At 36.6% G+C, this 15,444-nt stretch overlaps 1 protein-coding gene across 4 annotated transcripts in view; it reads left to right on the top strand.

Annotated features, from left to right (window-relative positions):
- LOC108698445 (protocadherin-11 X-linked) overlaps positions 1 to 15,444 on the top strand; it is an 826,544-nt gene that overhangs the window by 96,310 nt on the left and 714,790 nt on the right. For all 4 annotated transcript variants that reach the window (XM_041572768.1, XM_041572769.1, XM_041572767.1 and 1 more), the window contains one exon: positions 6,476 to 7,046. In XM_041572768.1, coding sequence (XP_041428702.1) covers positions 6,507 to 7,046 — 540 coding nt within the window. In that variant the 5' untranslated portion in view covers positions 6,476 to 6,506. The remainder of the gene's footprint in view (positions 1 to 6,475; positions 7,047 to 15,444) is intronic.

Here is a 15,444-nt window from a genome sequence, read left to right as displayed (position 1 = left end):
TCGATCAATGGATTAAAATCCTTCGAAACTAGCGATTTTTCCTTTGTTTGAACGAATTGCGGTAATTAATTTAGGATTTAACTTTGATGGTCGAATATTGAGGGTTAATTAACCCTCGATATTCGACCCATAGTAAACGTGCCCCTTGGTTGATCATACTTATTGTGTAGCTTAGCACCTCCATTGACAGTTACATTGGCAGTTTTTAGCCCAGTTCTGGTTCAGTATTTCTACATAACATACAAAAGACTTGTAAAAAATGAAATGTACAGTATAGCTTCAAACAAGCAGTGTTCCATGGAAATGTCTGTTCTTATATTAAGTACCATGGCATAGAATTTACAATGAGGTTCATTGCAGTAAAACCGATTTCTATTCCTGTGAATTAAACACCTCTTTAGCACTTCCAGTCATTGGTGAGCATGTGTTATTGCCTGCACTTCATTAGGGCTTAATGCATAACCTGTTTACACACTGTAGGTAATATCTTATGACTACAGCAATTCTCTCACGTTAAAGACTCCACAAAGCACATTTCTTGTTAGGGCCACTTACAACCACTTGGCACATTTTACCTCTACATAATATGAAATATTACTTTTAAAGTGGCAGTATACACCCTTGTTCAACTTGGCCCCACATGCTACTTAATAATACTCAAAATATCTTCATTTGCCAACCCTAAAGGGGCAGTATACCCCTTGTTGAAAATGAGTTCAATGAAAAGGCTTGTGCAGAACATATTTTTTGCCTATTGTTTTAATCACAAAAGTGACTGTTAACAGGAGCCCATTATGTTTGTGCCTTTTTAAGATGTAAAATGTCACTTTCTGAATGTCCTTCATGTACACTCTGGGGTACCAGTTGCTAGAGATGTCGCGAACTGTTCGCCGGCGAACTTGTTCGCGCGAACATCGGGTGTTCGCGCTCGCCGGAAGTTCGCGAACGTCGCGCGACGTTCGCCATTTTGGGTTCGCCATTGTTGGCGCTTTTTTTTGCCCTCTCACCCCAGACCAGCAGGTACATGGCAGCCAATCAGGAAGCTCTCCCCTGGACCACTCCCCTTCCCTATAAAAACCGAAGCCCTGCAGCGTTTTTTCACTCTGCCTGTGTGTGCTGAAGAGATAGTGTAGGGAGAGAGCTGCTGCCTGTTAGTGATTTCAGGGACAGTTGAAAGTTTGCTGGCTAGTAATCGTTTTGATACTGCTCTGTTATTGGAGGGACAGAAGTCTGCAGGGGTTTGAGGGACATTTAAGCTTAGGTAGCTTTGCTGGCTAGTAATCTACCTTCTACTGCAGTGCTCTGTATGTAGCTGCTGTGGGCAGCTGTCCTGCTTCTGATCTCATCTGCTGACTGCTGCAATAACAGTAGTCCTTGTAAGGACTGCTTTTATTTATTTTTTTGTTGTTTTACTACTACTACTACTACTACTATAAGAGCCCAGTGATATTAGTCTAGCAGTGTTGGGGAGTGGGACTGGTGTGCTAATCTGCTGCTCCTAGTAGTTCAGCAGCACCAACTTTAATTTTTTTTTTAATATTCATTTTTTTTTATTTTACTTTTTTTTATTTTACTACCGCTGTAGTAGTGTATAAGTTGACCTTTTAGGCATTATTTGCCCTGTAGGCATTTTTTGCCCAGTGTGTTATTCAACCAACTGCCATCTAGCTGTGTGACCTTGTTCACATTCTGTCTAAATATCCATAATTTTACCGTCTCCAGAAAAAACACCGGAGTGACTTTTTTCAAGCAGCCATAATATATTTTACGTAATCCGTATCCACCGCTGTAGTAGTGTATACGTTGACCTTGTAGGCATTATTTGCACAGTGTTTTCTTCAACCCGCCATCTAGCTGTGTGAGCTTGTTCACATTTTCTCTAAATATTGATAATATTATCGTCTCTAGAAAAACCACTTGAGTTACTTTTTTTCAAGCAGCATTCATATATTTTACGTAATCCGTATCCACCGCTGTAGTAGTGTATACGTTGACCTTGTAGGCATTATTTGCACACTGTTTTCTTCAACCCGCCATCTAGCTGTGTGACCTTGTTCACATTCTGTCTAAATATCCATAATATTACCGTCTCCAGAAAAAACACCGGAGTGACTTTTTTCAAGCAGCCATAATATATTTTACGTAATCCGTATCCACCGCTGTAGTAGTGTATACGTTGACCTTGTAGGCATTGTTTGCCCAGTTTTTTTGGCCGCAGCCACTGAAGCACAGAGGCCAGAAAAAATATGCCATATAAATGCTGAAAATAGTCATTTTTTGCCATACGTTGACTCAACGTATATGGCAAAAAATGACTATTTTCAGCATTTATATGGCATATTTTTTCTGGCAACTGTGCTTCAGTGGCTGCGACCAAAAAAACTGGGCAAACAATGCCTACAAGGTCAACGTATGGCAAAAAATGACTATTTTCAGCATTTATATGGCATATTTTTTCTGGCAACTGTGCTTCAGTGGCTGCAACCAAAAAACTGGGCAAACAATGTCTACAAGGTCAACGTATGGCGAAAAATTACTATTTTCAGCATTTATATGGCATATTTTTTCTGGCAACTGTGCTTCAGTGGCTGCGTCCAAAAAAACTGGGCAAACAATGCCTACAAGGTCAACGTATGGCAGTTGTTTAAAGAGAACAGTAGATTACTAGCCAGCAAAGCTACCTAAGCTAAAATGTCCCTCAAATCCCTGCAGACTTCTGTCCCTCCAATACAGAGCAGTATCAAGCAGATTACTAGCCAGCAAACTTACTATCATCTGTCCCTGAAATCACTAACAGCTCTCCCCCTACACTATCTCTTCCAAGCACACACAGGCAGATTTTTCAGATACATTTTTGCCCTTGATCCCCCTCTGGCATGCCACTGTCCAGGTCGTTGCACCCTTTAAACAACTTTAAAATCATTTTTCTGGCCAGAAATTTTTTTTTTAGATGTTAAAGTTCGCCTTCCCATTGAAGTCTATGGGGTTCGCGAACCGTTCGCGAACCGCTCGCATTTTTGCGCAAGTTCGCGAATATGTTCGCGAACTTTTTTTCCGACGTTCGCTACATCCCTACCAGTTGCATGTGAGTGACTGGAGAGTCTCATTTACATCACACTACATACCTTTATGAAACTTTTCATTAAACCTTATTCAATAACAAAGAAACAAGTTACTAAACTGTCCATAAATCGGTATTTTCAGGAGGCTCAGGCAGTCAGTGTCTTTGCATGCAATTGCCCCTTTCATAAATAAGCCCACTGTGTGTCTTTTCAATATTTGATGACTGTAACTATGGGTTGCAGCCTCATTATTTTAAAGATCATGGTGGATGCATTTCGCCAAAAATTCGCAGACGGCGAAATGTCGCAGACGCCCATTAAAGTCTATGGGCGTCAAAAAAAACTGTTTTGACGCGCCTCTTTTTTTTTGACGCACGCTGCCATACGAGTCTATGGGCGTCATTTTTTCGGCGAAACGAGGCGAAAAAATTCGCCCATCCCTAATCCTCATCCATGGTAGCAGAATACTGCTTAATACTTGTAAATAATAAAAGTTTATTTATAAGTTACTTTAAGCAGGGAAAGCAATAGCATCTTAAGGTTTTATTTACATTACACTACAGACCATGAAACTTATTGAATAAATCCAACTTGCGATCATTAGGATGTTAACATTGCAAATATTTTAGTTACCAATCTTTTGCAATATTCCAGATATGTATAAACAAATCAATTATATTTATAACTTGAGAAAGTTAAGCTTTTCAACAAAAATAATTTAGTGAAGTATCTGTAGAAATGTATGATCTCCGCTTTAATGCCTCTCCAGTGTTACATTCCTTTCTTTTTGTGACATTGTAGAATGTATCTTGGGAAATATATGCTAAGGGCATCAATGCACTTTAGACCCTTAATTCTATTTCCTTCTTTCTGATGACACCTTCGAAGAGTGCAAAATTCTAATTTTTTGCAGAGGCAAGTTCACACTGACCCAGAACTGTAATAGCTACTGCGAAATCAGCTTTTAACTTGGTAAAAGTGCATGATGACCCACAGTTCAATGAAATTGAAACCAGCAGGAAATTGCATTTAGTCCAATATGCAGTTACAGCACATATATACCAAAGTCATGTATGTAATACTCTATTCACAATTACTTGGAATAACAAGGGCAATTATGTTTTTCACATCCGAGTCTTTCATTTTCTCAGAGGCAGGGACCACTTGCCTTGCTCTGTTTGACAAAATGCTTTTGATTATTGATAGTTAAAGAAAATACATATGATCAAAAAGGAGATATCGTATTATCACATGCCTATTTGATGTAAAAATTGTTTATTTTATCCATCGGATTCAAAATGGGTTTTGTAAGCCTCTCAGATGTGGCTTGGTGTTTACAAAGACAGTAACTAGGAACTTAGTCAGGCTTCCTAAAACAGAAATTAGCAGAAAAAAACAGAGACAAAGAGATGACCCTTAAAGGAGAAGGTTAAAACTAAGTAAGCCTTATCAGAAAGGTCCACCTAAATATACCAGTAAACCCTCAAAGTAGTGCTGCTCTGAGTCCTCTGTCAAAAGAAACACCACATTTCTTTCTTTCTATTGTGTACACATGGGCTTCTGTATTAGACTTCCTGCCGTCAGCTTAGACCTCCTTGGCCCGGGCGTGAGCATGCTCAGTTTGCTCCTCTCCCTTCTCTGCTGTAATCTGAGCCCATAGCTATAAGTGTGCAGGGAGAGATTCAGCCAGGAAGTGATGTCACACCAAGCTAATACTGCAGCTGCTATCCTAAACAGCTTCTAGAGCTTTGTAAAACATTCTACAGAATAAATATAGCATTCTAGCTTGCACTATTGCAGCTAATCTATTGGCAATAAAATTCCTCCGTAGCTTTCCTACTCCTTTAATACAACCAATTATACTAAACTAGCTCTTTGCTTACAATTATCATTTCATGATGCAGTGTTGTACCTGTCAAGAGAGCTCCCTTTGCTGTTTGCCAAGCTCCATTTTTGTTAAGCTTTCTTTGACAGAAAGACGTCCCATCACATGTAATGGAGATTGTTTTGGATAGAAAAATAATTTTGATCTTTTAATTATGATGCAAAATAGTTAAAAGACCAATGCTACTTGTGTCCAAGCATCACCCTATATGCCTTTATTATATGCTAGGGCAGGATAAAAAAAAAAAATTCTTACCCTAAAGCATTCTGTGGTTCAAAAAATAATGATCATTAACTTTACTTTCCCTGTGAATGTTGAATTCACATATCCAAAAGTTGCATTAAACCATTATTATGAGAAAATGTGGTCAATAAAAGCCTCTTTAACTGTGTGCATAGTAACTGGCTAAGAACTAAAAATAAAGAATAATCATAACAGTAACCATCTGAGTTTTTTAAGAAAAAAGCAAGTGTTAATGGTACAGACCAAGTTAGTTATTCTTTATTTATAGTCTTTAGATGGATACACAGTACTGGGTAAAGTCAGTAGGGGTTTGGTTTTAAGTTTAAGTTGTCACCTATATTCAGAAGAAGTGCAAGAATCACGTTTACCTTTTATAAGTCATAGAATTTTTTCTGGCACAAGACCATTTTCGTGACAACAGTGTAAGTAGGGTACCTAAGTGCACCTCAGTGCAATAAAATATATGTTATCTATATCTGTTATCTTGTTATCTGTAGTGTGGTTCAATTCTCACTTTGCCCATCTGTAGGGTAATGATTCTTTGGGGTCTTTCAGACTTCTAACTTCCTTGTGTTTTTACTTATATCTGTTAAGGCAAGATGGTTCATGCAATTTGTGCCAAGGGTAATACAATAGAAAAACCGATAGCAATTTATGAAAGCCAAGAATTGCTTATGCAGTTTATTTCTGTGGTTTATATTCATGATTTCTTCTGCCTAAGCCAAAAGAATAAAATATCCAAATAAAATGCATGCAAATGAGTGTCAGTGGTAGCAAAATATTAATAAAACGATAACCATTTCATTTGATGTGACTAATTATTATAACAATGTTAAGTCATTTACATTACTCTCACTAGGGATATTACTGAGTGCCCATCAACTGTACAATGCTCTTGACAATTCTATCTTGCTGTTATAATTAATACTATTGAATGCAGAGATGTTAATATAATGATCCGTGTAGTACTACATGATACAATATCTCCATATCAGTACAGTACACGTCCATTAAAGGGAAAAAAACCACCATCCTTCTGCCATGAGTTTTTTTTTTTTGGGTGGGGGTCTTGTGTAAATAAAATGTCATTAAACAGTATCTGAATTGTTACAGGGGAATCAATAAGAACTAAATGATGATTGCTTCTGATCACCAATAAAATACTTCCTTTCCAAAAATAATTCGAGGGAAAGTTAAATCTGTGCAAGATTTCACATTTAAACCTTGACTGATTATGTTTCCCTGTGTGTAACCTTAGTATAATTTTTTTTTTTTTTTTTTGCAGGTACAATACAGAAAGACTCAACATTCTGGAGATGGACTTACTGTCTGGAACATACCTTTTGGCAGTTTTAATAGCCTGTATAGTATTTGAGTCTGGTGCTCAGGAGAAGAAATATATAGTACGGGAAGATCAGCAAGAAAACGTTCTCATTGGAAACTTACTAAAAGACCTTAACCTTACTTTAGACTCTGCTATATCGTTGTCAACACCTCTTCAATTTAAGCTGGTATATAAGACTGGTGATGTTCCATTGATTCGTGTTGACGAGAACACTGGTGAAATCTTCACTACTTCAAATCGAATAGACCGGGAAAAACTTTGTTCTGGAATTTTCACTGAAAACAAATGTTTTTATGAGGTGGAAGTGGCAGTTCTGCCTGATGAGGTCTTTAGATTAGTTAAGATCCGTTTTCTAATTGAGGATATCAATGATAATCCCCCTCTCTTCCCATCAACAGTCATCAATATATCCATTCCAGAGAACACTGCTGTCAATTCCAGATACTCTGTTCCATCTGCCATTGATCCAGATGTGGGTGTGAATGGAATCCAACACTATGAACTCCTTAAGGTTAGTATTTCCTGGTTCTATTTAATGTCAAGATATGTGTTCAAAAAGATCATTACAGCCACTACAAGCGATAACCATCTTAATGCCACCCACTGTAGAATCTACTACATCAGAATAAAGTACCATAGTGCTGATTCCATATATCCATGTTTCTCTAGGATCCATGCCATGCCGCTTGACTTTTGGGCACAGCATAACATGATCAAATATAAGTTGGATTCATGTGTCAAAAAAATACATATGATTTTTACATAGCACACTTTGGCATTAAAGTGGCGATCACGGTGTATTTACGCTTATGTGGTTATTAGTGTACCATGTTGAAGACAATTTAATTATTAGCAGAGAAAAATCCCCCTCCAACATACTAATTTGTTTAGAATAGGCCAATGTTTCATGGTATGAAAATCCCTTGTCTGTTTCTCCATCTGCATGATAAACAATGATGAGATCTCACAGTGTAATATTTCAGTCACACTAGAGGGTAACTTTATCTGTAACCATAAAACTCTCCCATGGCTCTTCAGTGCTCCAAACTAAACAGTCCAAGCTCATACTAGAGATTCAAAAGAACTGCCCACTGAGGATGCTGCCTGCCAGAGCTACATCAGTCATCTTGCTGTTATCTAACATAGAAAAATGTCTCTGTGTGTTTGGTTTGCAGAATCTGCTCTGTAATACATAGCTGAAGAGCAGAAATAGAGCACTTTACGTGTTTGCAGCTTAAAAAAAATAATGTCTTCAGCAGAGACCGAAAGCTTGGAACCAATGTTATCTGAATAGCTTATTAACAATCCATCCTTTTTGTTCCAGGACTACAAGTCCCAGCATGCTTTACCCCTCTGTATTATGTTGTAAGTAACCCTCATTAATATGTTGGAGGGTTATGGAAGTTTAAAAACACAAATAATCTATAATAAAGTAACACTATTTAAATCCCCTTTAATGTAAGGTATAGGTTTATATAATAGTCAATCATGGGGTAAACAATCATAGCAGGTGCAGCAGGCACTATAAGGAATTTAGATATATTATATTGAAGCTGATATTGAAGCTGCTCTGCATGGAGAATTGTGAGTGTGGGTTGGGAAAAGTTTAGTCATTTATTTTTATTATAGCTGTAATTTTGTAAAATGTGTGTGTAATGGAATAAAGTTGCAGTACATTACAAGTGGAAGCATTGGTTCCCACTGGACAGCAATACAACAGCCACAAAATCCCATAAAATTGGCAATTAGATTTTCCCTGCTGTACTTTACCTGGTTTAACAACTGCCATTGCTAACAGAATGAAGAGAGGATGGCACACTTTTCTGCTGCAGTTCCAATAAGAGCTGAAAAAAACAACATCCCATAAAGCATTTGAAAATAGTTATCTTGGGTTCAAAAAGGCAACTATCCAGTTCAGTGTATCTTACAGTATATGTGTATAGATATATGTTTTCTCTGGAAAAAAGGTGCTTGTGAGGGGACATGATTACACTTTACAAGTACATTAGAGGACATTATAGACAAATAGCAGGGAACCTTTTTACCCAAGAGGATCACCATACCAGAAGCCCCACATTCAGAAAAGAAGAAAAGAACTTTCATTTGAAGCAACGTAGGGGGTTGTGGACAGTGAGGTTGTGGAATGTACTGCCCGGTGATGTGATGGCTAATTCTATCAATGCTTTTAAGAGTGGTTTGGATTGTTTCTTGGACAACCATAATATCCAAGGCTTTTGTGATACTAAAATCTAAAGTTAGTGTATGGGTATATATAGTTTGTGAGTGTATAGAGGGGTCAGTGTGTGTATGTATGGATGCTGGGTTTCATTTGGAGGGGTTGAACTTGATGGACTTTGATATTTTTTCAACCCGATCTAACTATGTTACGCCATATAGCCAGTTGCCTATATTAACTTATTGAGCCCATTAAAAAAGAATCTGACTTTGAACTGTTCAAAACTTCAGCCACTTTTATTTTCCATCAATTTACCTGATTCCAATACCAAGGGATTTGAAGAAGCAGTTGGCACAACTACTTGGCTCCTTTCTATGTTGTAGTGCACATTCCCCCAGTGGCCACCTTCCACTGGCACATATTCGAATTTGGAGGATAGAAGAGCACCACTCAATGTTTAAAAATAAAATGCCTTGATTGCAGTACTTGGGGCATTACAGTGATATTTCAGGCCTCATTCGGCCCTTTATCAAGCTTGATAAAGGATCGAATGAGGCCTGAAACGTTGATGTAATGCCCCAAGTACTGCAATAAGGGCATTTTATTTTTAAACATTTAGTGGTGCTCTTCTATCCTCCAAATTCCAATACAAAAGGAACCATACCCTCCACCATACCCTCCTGCTTAATCTTTTTTGAGGAGGTATGGGATCAGTTATCTGGAATGCTGGGGACCTAGTATTTTCCTGATCAAGGTTTATTTCTGTAATTCGGATCACCATACCTAAACTTGAATAATTTTTTTCTTACGTGGAATTATGTTATTTTAGTTGCATAAGTTAGTATACTTAGGGGCATATTTACTTAGGGTTGAATATCGAGGGTTAATTAACATCATATGCTAACATTGATGCTCAGTAGGTTTTAGGTGGCGAAGTAGGTGGTCAAAGTTTTTTTTAAAGGGACAGTACTTCGACTATCGAATGGTCGAATAGTCGAACGATTTTTAGTTCGAAGTCGTAGTCGAAGTAGCCAATTCGATGGTCAAAGTAGCCAAAAAAATTCTTCGAAATTCAAAGTATTTTTTATTCTATTCTTTCACTCGAGCTAAGTAAATGTGCCCCTTAGTATAAGTATTCTTTTATTATTACAAGGGGGAAAAAAAACAATTTAAAAAAAAAAATGTTTTTGCCTAAAGCAAATGTCATGGTAGATGGCCTTCCTGTAATTTGGAAATTGATAGATGTTGGGTTTCCAGATCCCATACGTGTACTTGGAGTAGGTTATGGAGTTCATTAATATTCACTAGTAAGAATTATACAGTTGTATACTTGTGCTCCATAGTGAACTCAAATGTTATATTGCACAGATATCATCAAATTCTCCAGACCAGGCTGTTCACTGGACATGAACATAGCAATTTTATTCACCAATCTATGTTAACATCAGTCTGATGACTTGATCCTTTCAAATATGAATCATTTCTGTTGAACTTAATAATGTATAATGGTTCATAGATTAATAGTGTCCCATGTGTGGCCAGCTCAAATTGTCCAATAATTGTAACAGATGCTTACCATGTTCACATGTATATTATTTTATATACCTCCATGTTAGTCAGAGACACAAATGAATACCAAGGATCTGTAGCTTTACTATCAACATATTAAAACAATGCAATTCGCTTGACTCTGATGCTAGTGCAACATTAACTAGCATGAACTTTCAAATGAACATTAGCAGTTTGTTAAAGGAGAATAAAAATAACAGAATACATGTATCTGGATGTTTTAACATACTACACCAAATATTAAACAAAATGTATAAAATCAGTAGTATCCGTGTGGGCTGTGTGGGTGTTGATCTTTGCCACTATGAGTAAATTGAGGTATAGAGACTGGAGGGAAGGAGGTGATATTGTGGGCATACATGACAATATGCAGAGTTTTAGATTTTAAAGTGGTACCAAATATTAGCCTGGTTCCCAGTGAAGAGACAATTCTATGCCATTTAGTACTTCAGTTCCAAACAGTTTAATTTAGCACTTAATTTAAAAGTATTTGTAATGTAGGCTGCTATAACACTTTACAACATCTAATTATCCAGACTTGTTTATTCTCTGGTTTACATGCAATGTACAGCATAACGGCACACAAGTCTTTACATTCATACCTAAAGTTCGAAACCAGGACCTCCTAAAAATCATATTAAATCTTACTAATAACATATTACTAGTGCAGCAAATGATAATGATTAGGGCTGATTACTGGTAAGATTTTTTTGCATGATAGCATGCTATTATGTTTCTTAAGGTTCAGTCTTAGGTTAATTTTAGCAGTTACAATTTTTGTCCATTGAATAATCACCAACATCTTATACTTGGTAGGGAAACTGAGGCAGCAGTTAATAAACTCCCTGAAAGATCGGTGCCACTTCTATCACTGTGAGCCTGTGTCCCAGAAGAGTTTTTCACACTTAAACCACAGAAGCTACAAACCAAGCCCCTGTTATGATTATTGATTTATTAATGCATCACTGACCAAGTTTCAGCCTTTTGGATGCAAGAAAATGATAATTATAAGCTACAACTCAAGCATTGTGTTAATAGCATTACTTCATTTTGCAAGAATCATACTCATCATTGATAAGCACTGTACATATTTTTTTTTTAAATGTAGCTGCATTGCATAGAATTATTTTACTTTACTGCTATTACTAGCATTATTGCACATGCCCCTGGTAGCAATATATATGGTTACCAAGTAATAAATTCCCTACAGCATTTATAGCACTCCTTTCTGATCCTGAAAGTCACAGAAGATTTGTTTGTGCAACTCTATTAATTAATGCATCACTGACCAGGCACAGGTCTCACAGCTGCTACCAGGAGCAAATTTATTGTGTTATGTTGCATCTTAATGCAATAGTACACACACACAAAAATAAAATTTTACTGGGAAATGGGATGCCTATTAGTTACAGCATATCCAGTACTTTTTTTCCATTTAAATAAGTCCTTGACTTTCATATGTAGGAATATCATTTGTCATTCAATTTAATTTCTGTTGTCTTCAACAGAGCTTTAGAACATGGTTGAGATATTCCTACCAAATTAAATTACTACAGTATATGGCTATAATAATTTTTACAAATAATACAGGGGCTGATTTTCTAAAATTCTGATTTTTTTTTTTTTACAAATCGTATTTTTTCTATAAAAATGTGTGCTTTTTTATTTCTCTAAAACTCTAAAAATTCAAGATTTATTAAGTGTAAAAATGACAAAAAACTCTAATACCCAACTTTGCCAATTAAACACAGTTGAGGTCCCATAGAAGTCAATAAGAGCTGCTCTGTACCTATTAGACTTTTTTTTAACCATTTAGACTTTTAGACGTTTTCAGATTTTTTTATTTAATTCTCAATGAATAGAGATATTCATATGTGTTAGTGTATTGTTCAGCTTTTTTTCTTGTTCATACTTTTTTATATTTGGATCTTTTAATAACTTTCACTGCATTCATGGTTTTAGAGAAATATTGTGGTTTCAAAATGCTATGTGACCTGTTATCCAGAATTCTTGAATAACCAATCTTTCTGTAATATGGATCTTCATACCATTCGTCTACTAGAAAATCACATAAACATTAAATAAACCCAATAGGCTGGTTTTGCTTCCAATTAGGAGTAATTATATCTTAGTTGGTATCAAGTACAAGCTACTGTTTTATTATTATAGAGGCAAAGGAAATCATTTTTTTTGGATTATTTGGATAAACTAGAGACTATGGAAGACAGCCTTTCTGTAATTCGGAACTTTCTGTATAATGGGTTTCTGGATAACAGATCCCATACCCGTAGCACTAAAAGTAAACTTTTTATAAATGAGCCTCTAAATGATGATCATATGTATATGGGGTTATTTAAATGTGTACATCTATTTGCTAGTGTAAATGGCCCTTTAATGGGCTGTATGTATCCAAATCATTAGAGACTATATACTGTGTATATACACACATACACATGTATAGCATTGGAATCAGAATAATAAAGGACGGTCAATAGAAGTTCATTACTTTCTAGTCTAATGCCTTATAGAAGACAGGTTAATCTCCCATTATTATGTTAAAAGTGCCACATAATGTGCATTGTGACCTGTTAATGGTTATTTTTTGTGTTGCTCTTTCCATTCTATAAATAGTTATAGCTAATGGGGCTCCATCTGTACTCCATACAGTCTGATCCCCCCCATGGTCAGTAAGGATACCGCTTGGACAGCAAGAGCCAATGAAATAATAATGCAGATAATGGGAATTAAAAAAAATGACAAAAGAAACATTTTATTCAATCGTCAACCCCATGTTAAGCAGCAGAGTTTAAAAAGCCTTAAAGCATTGTTGGAACAGCTGGAAAGCTGTAAAGTTTAGTGCTAGCTGTAATAAAAGTATAGATGTAGAAAATTAATGATCCATTAGAAAACTTCTTGCTCAAATTTGCTTAAAAAAGCCATTCCTAAATTAATGTTATATCCCCAATCCATAACTTAGTATGGCTTTTACTTAATTTCATTGTGTTACAAATAGGAGCATACAATGAAAGGAATGATTGTGCTGGCACTATGCCCAACTGGCTAAGTGTCATTCATTATTACCAATTTTGATGTGTATGAAATGAAAACTGCCAGGTAGCACTGAAATATGCATGCAATCAACTATCAGTTCTCTTAGTTTATATGGACATTTTAGGGATTTAGATTGCAACAGGTATTTTTCATCTTTTACATTCGAGCATTTTGTCTGCTTCCATTTATAAACAGCAAGGAGTCTACTCTAGGCTTACCAGATTTTCTAGCAATCCTCAATAGTTAAGCAAAGATTCATAGTTTGTCTTCAAAATGTTTGTCAGCCCAATCCCTGGGTCTATATTGTACTCTGTATTAATTCCAGTAACTCTTTATTTTCTCACTTGCTAAAAAAAGGCACAGAGCTCTGTAACTGTAATTCCTAGAGCAATGGGCTCATGGCCTACTGGGGCTGCTGCTTCAGGGGCCCACACACACACCACTGGGCCCTCTCCCCAGCCGCAAAGACACCTCAGGCCCCCAACCACAACCAACCCTCCGCCCCCCTGCAGTTACCTGTTTCCTGCTCACAACCGGGGGCAGGGAAGGAGGTCAGAGACAGCGGAAATAGTGGGTCTGGGCCAATAGGGCCCACCGTATACAGTCTGACCCTGTTTGAGTGCCAAAATGCTATCTTCCATGTCACATACTGAAGAGCAATAGTTTAAATAAAATAAAAGCAACATGCTAGCTATACAGACTAATTGCTTACCAATATATAAGAGATAGCACTCTGAAGCAATGTTAAAGCTCAATAGAGGATTCCGCACTATAGTATTTTTTGTGCTTCCCTGCAGAATGTATTGGCATTTCCAAATAGTGTTTAATAGGGTGGATAAAATAGGGGTGCTGTGTTCAAAATGGTTTTAAATCTTATTACTTTGAAAACTAAAAAGTGTTAAAAGATGTAACGCTTGATTCTTATGTGCACTATGGATTTGTGTGAGGCTGATCCATTTTGCTTATGAAACTCAGAAAAAAAACTGCAAGATCTGATAATGAATTGCAATAAATGTATCAGCCAGACAGTTGCTAAATATATGTCCTGTTCGTATCTGCCAATATTGGAATACCCAATGTCAACCTTGATCATTTCTTCTTCTCTGAATAAATAGGTCACCTGAAAACAGAAATATCATGTTTGACACCTTTAATCTATGTGTTCTGAGATTTGCTTTTGGCTCATGAGGCAATAATTTCACTTGATTGGATAAAGAGGAAGCTCACACAAACACACCACTATATAATGGGATATTTGTCCCAGGATGGTCACGTTGACAGTAAATAATTATGTAAGGATTGTAATGTTAAAATGTGCAAATACTGTAGATCACGTTTGATTTAGATCATACTTAAGTGATTTTTGTTTATGGTGTTGCCATTGTATTTTACAAGAAAAATAATGTAAACTATGTTGACTACAATCCAAGGTGTTCATAACATGTGTAAATCACCTGACGAAGGGGGAACGCCCTCCGAAACGTTGTGTGACGAAATAAACACAGCAGGGGTATGACCCCAGTTTAACTCGCCTTGTGTGCCAGCTTGATTTTTTGGACTACTACATGATTGGGAGTGCCGTCTCCCTTAAGCCGTGTGCACCAAGCGGAACTAGTTGTGATGGGCCTGAGTGTGCATGTGACCTTTCTACACAAAACATGCGTAAAAACATATTTATGATTGCATAGTATTTTTCAGACAGATTTGATTCTCACGATTTTTGTAATTAGATTCCAATTGAAAAAAATGTTTATTCCAAGGTGTGCTCTCTCATAGAGAAGCAAATGCATGCCTGAAATGTCTTTTGTAGACCGACTAGCAAGGCAAGTATCATAAATTGTTTATTTATTTTATAATTATACTATGGAATCAGCTGGTACTTGCTTCTCTAAACCCTATTTAATTGCAGGGATCACATACCAAAATAAGTACATACATAAATAAATAAAAAGCCTTGGCTGTGCTGGGACTTGACCCATTTCTACTCACTGCCTTTGATTAAATATGTTTTCTTCATTTTTATTACAAGTTCTATTAAAACTTGGTGAAACCTGCTATAGAATGAAGATGAAATTGCATGTTCTATTTTGAAATGTGGTCCTATAACCTGAAT

This window comes from Xenopus laevis, chromosome 8L, assembly GCF_017654675.1.
Source record: "Xenopus laevis strain J_2021 chromosome 8L, Xenopus_laevis_v10.1, whole genome shotgun sequence".
Taxonomy (NCBI): domain Eukaryota; kingdom Metazoa; phylum Chordata; class Amphibia; order Anura; family Pipidae; genus Xenopus; species Xenopus laevis.
This window is presented reverse-complemented; position numbering and strand designations above follow the sequence as displayed.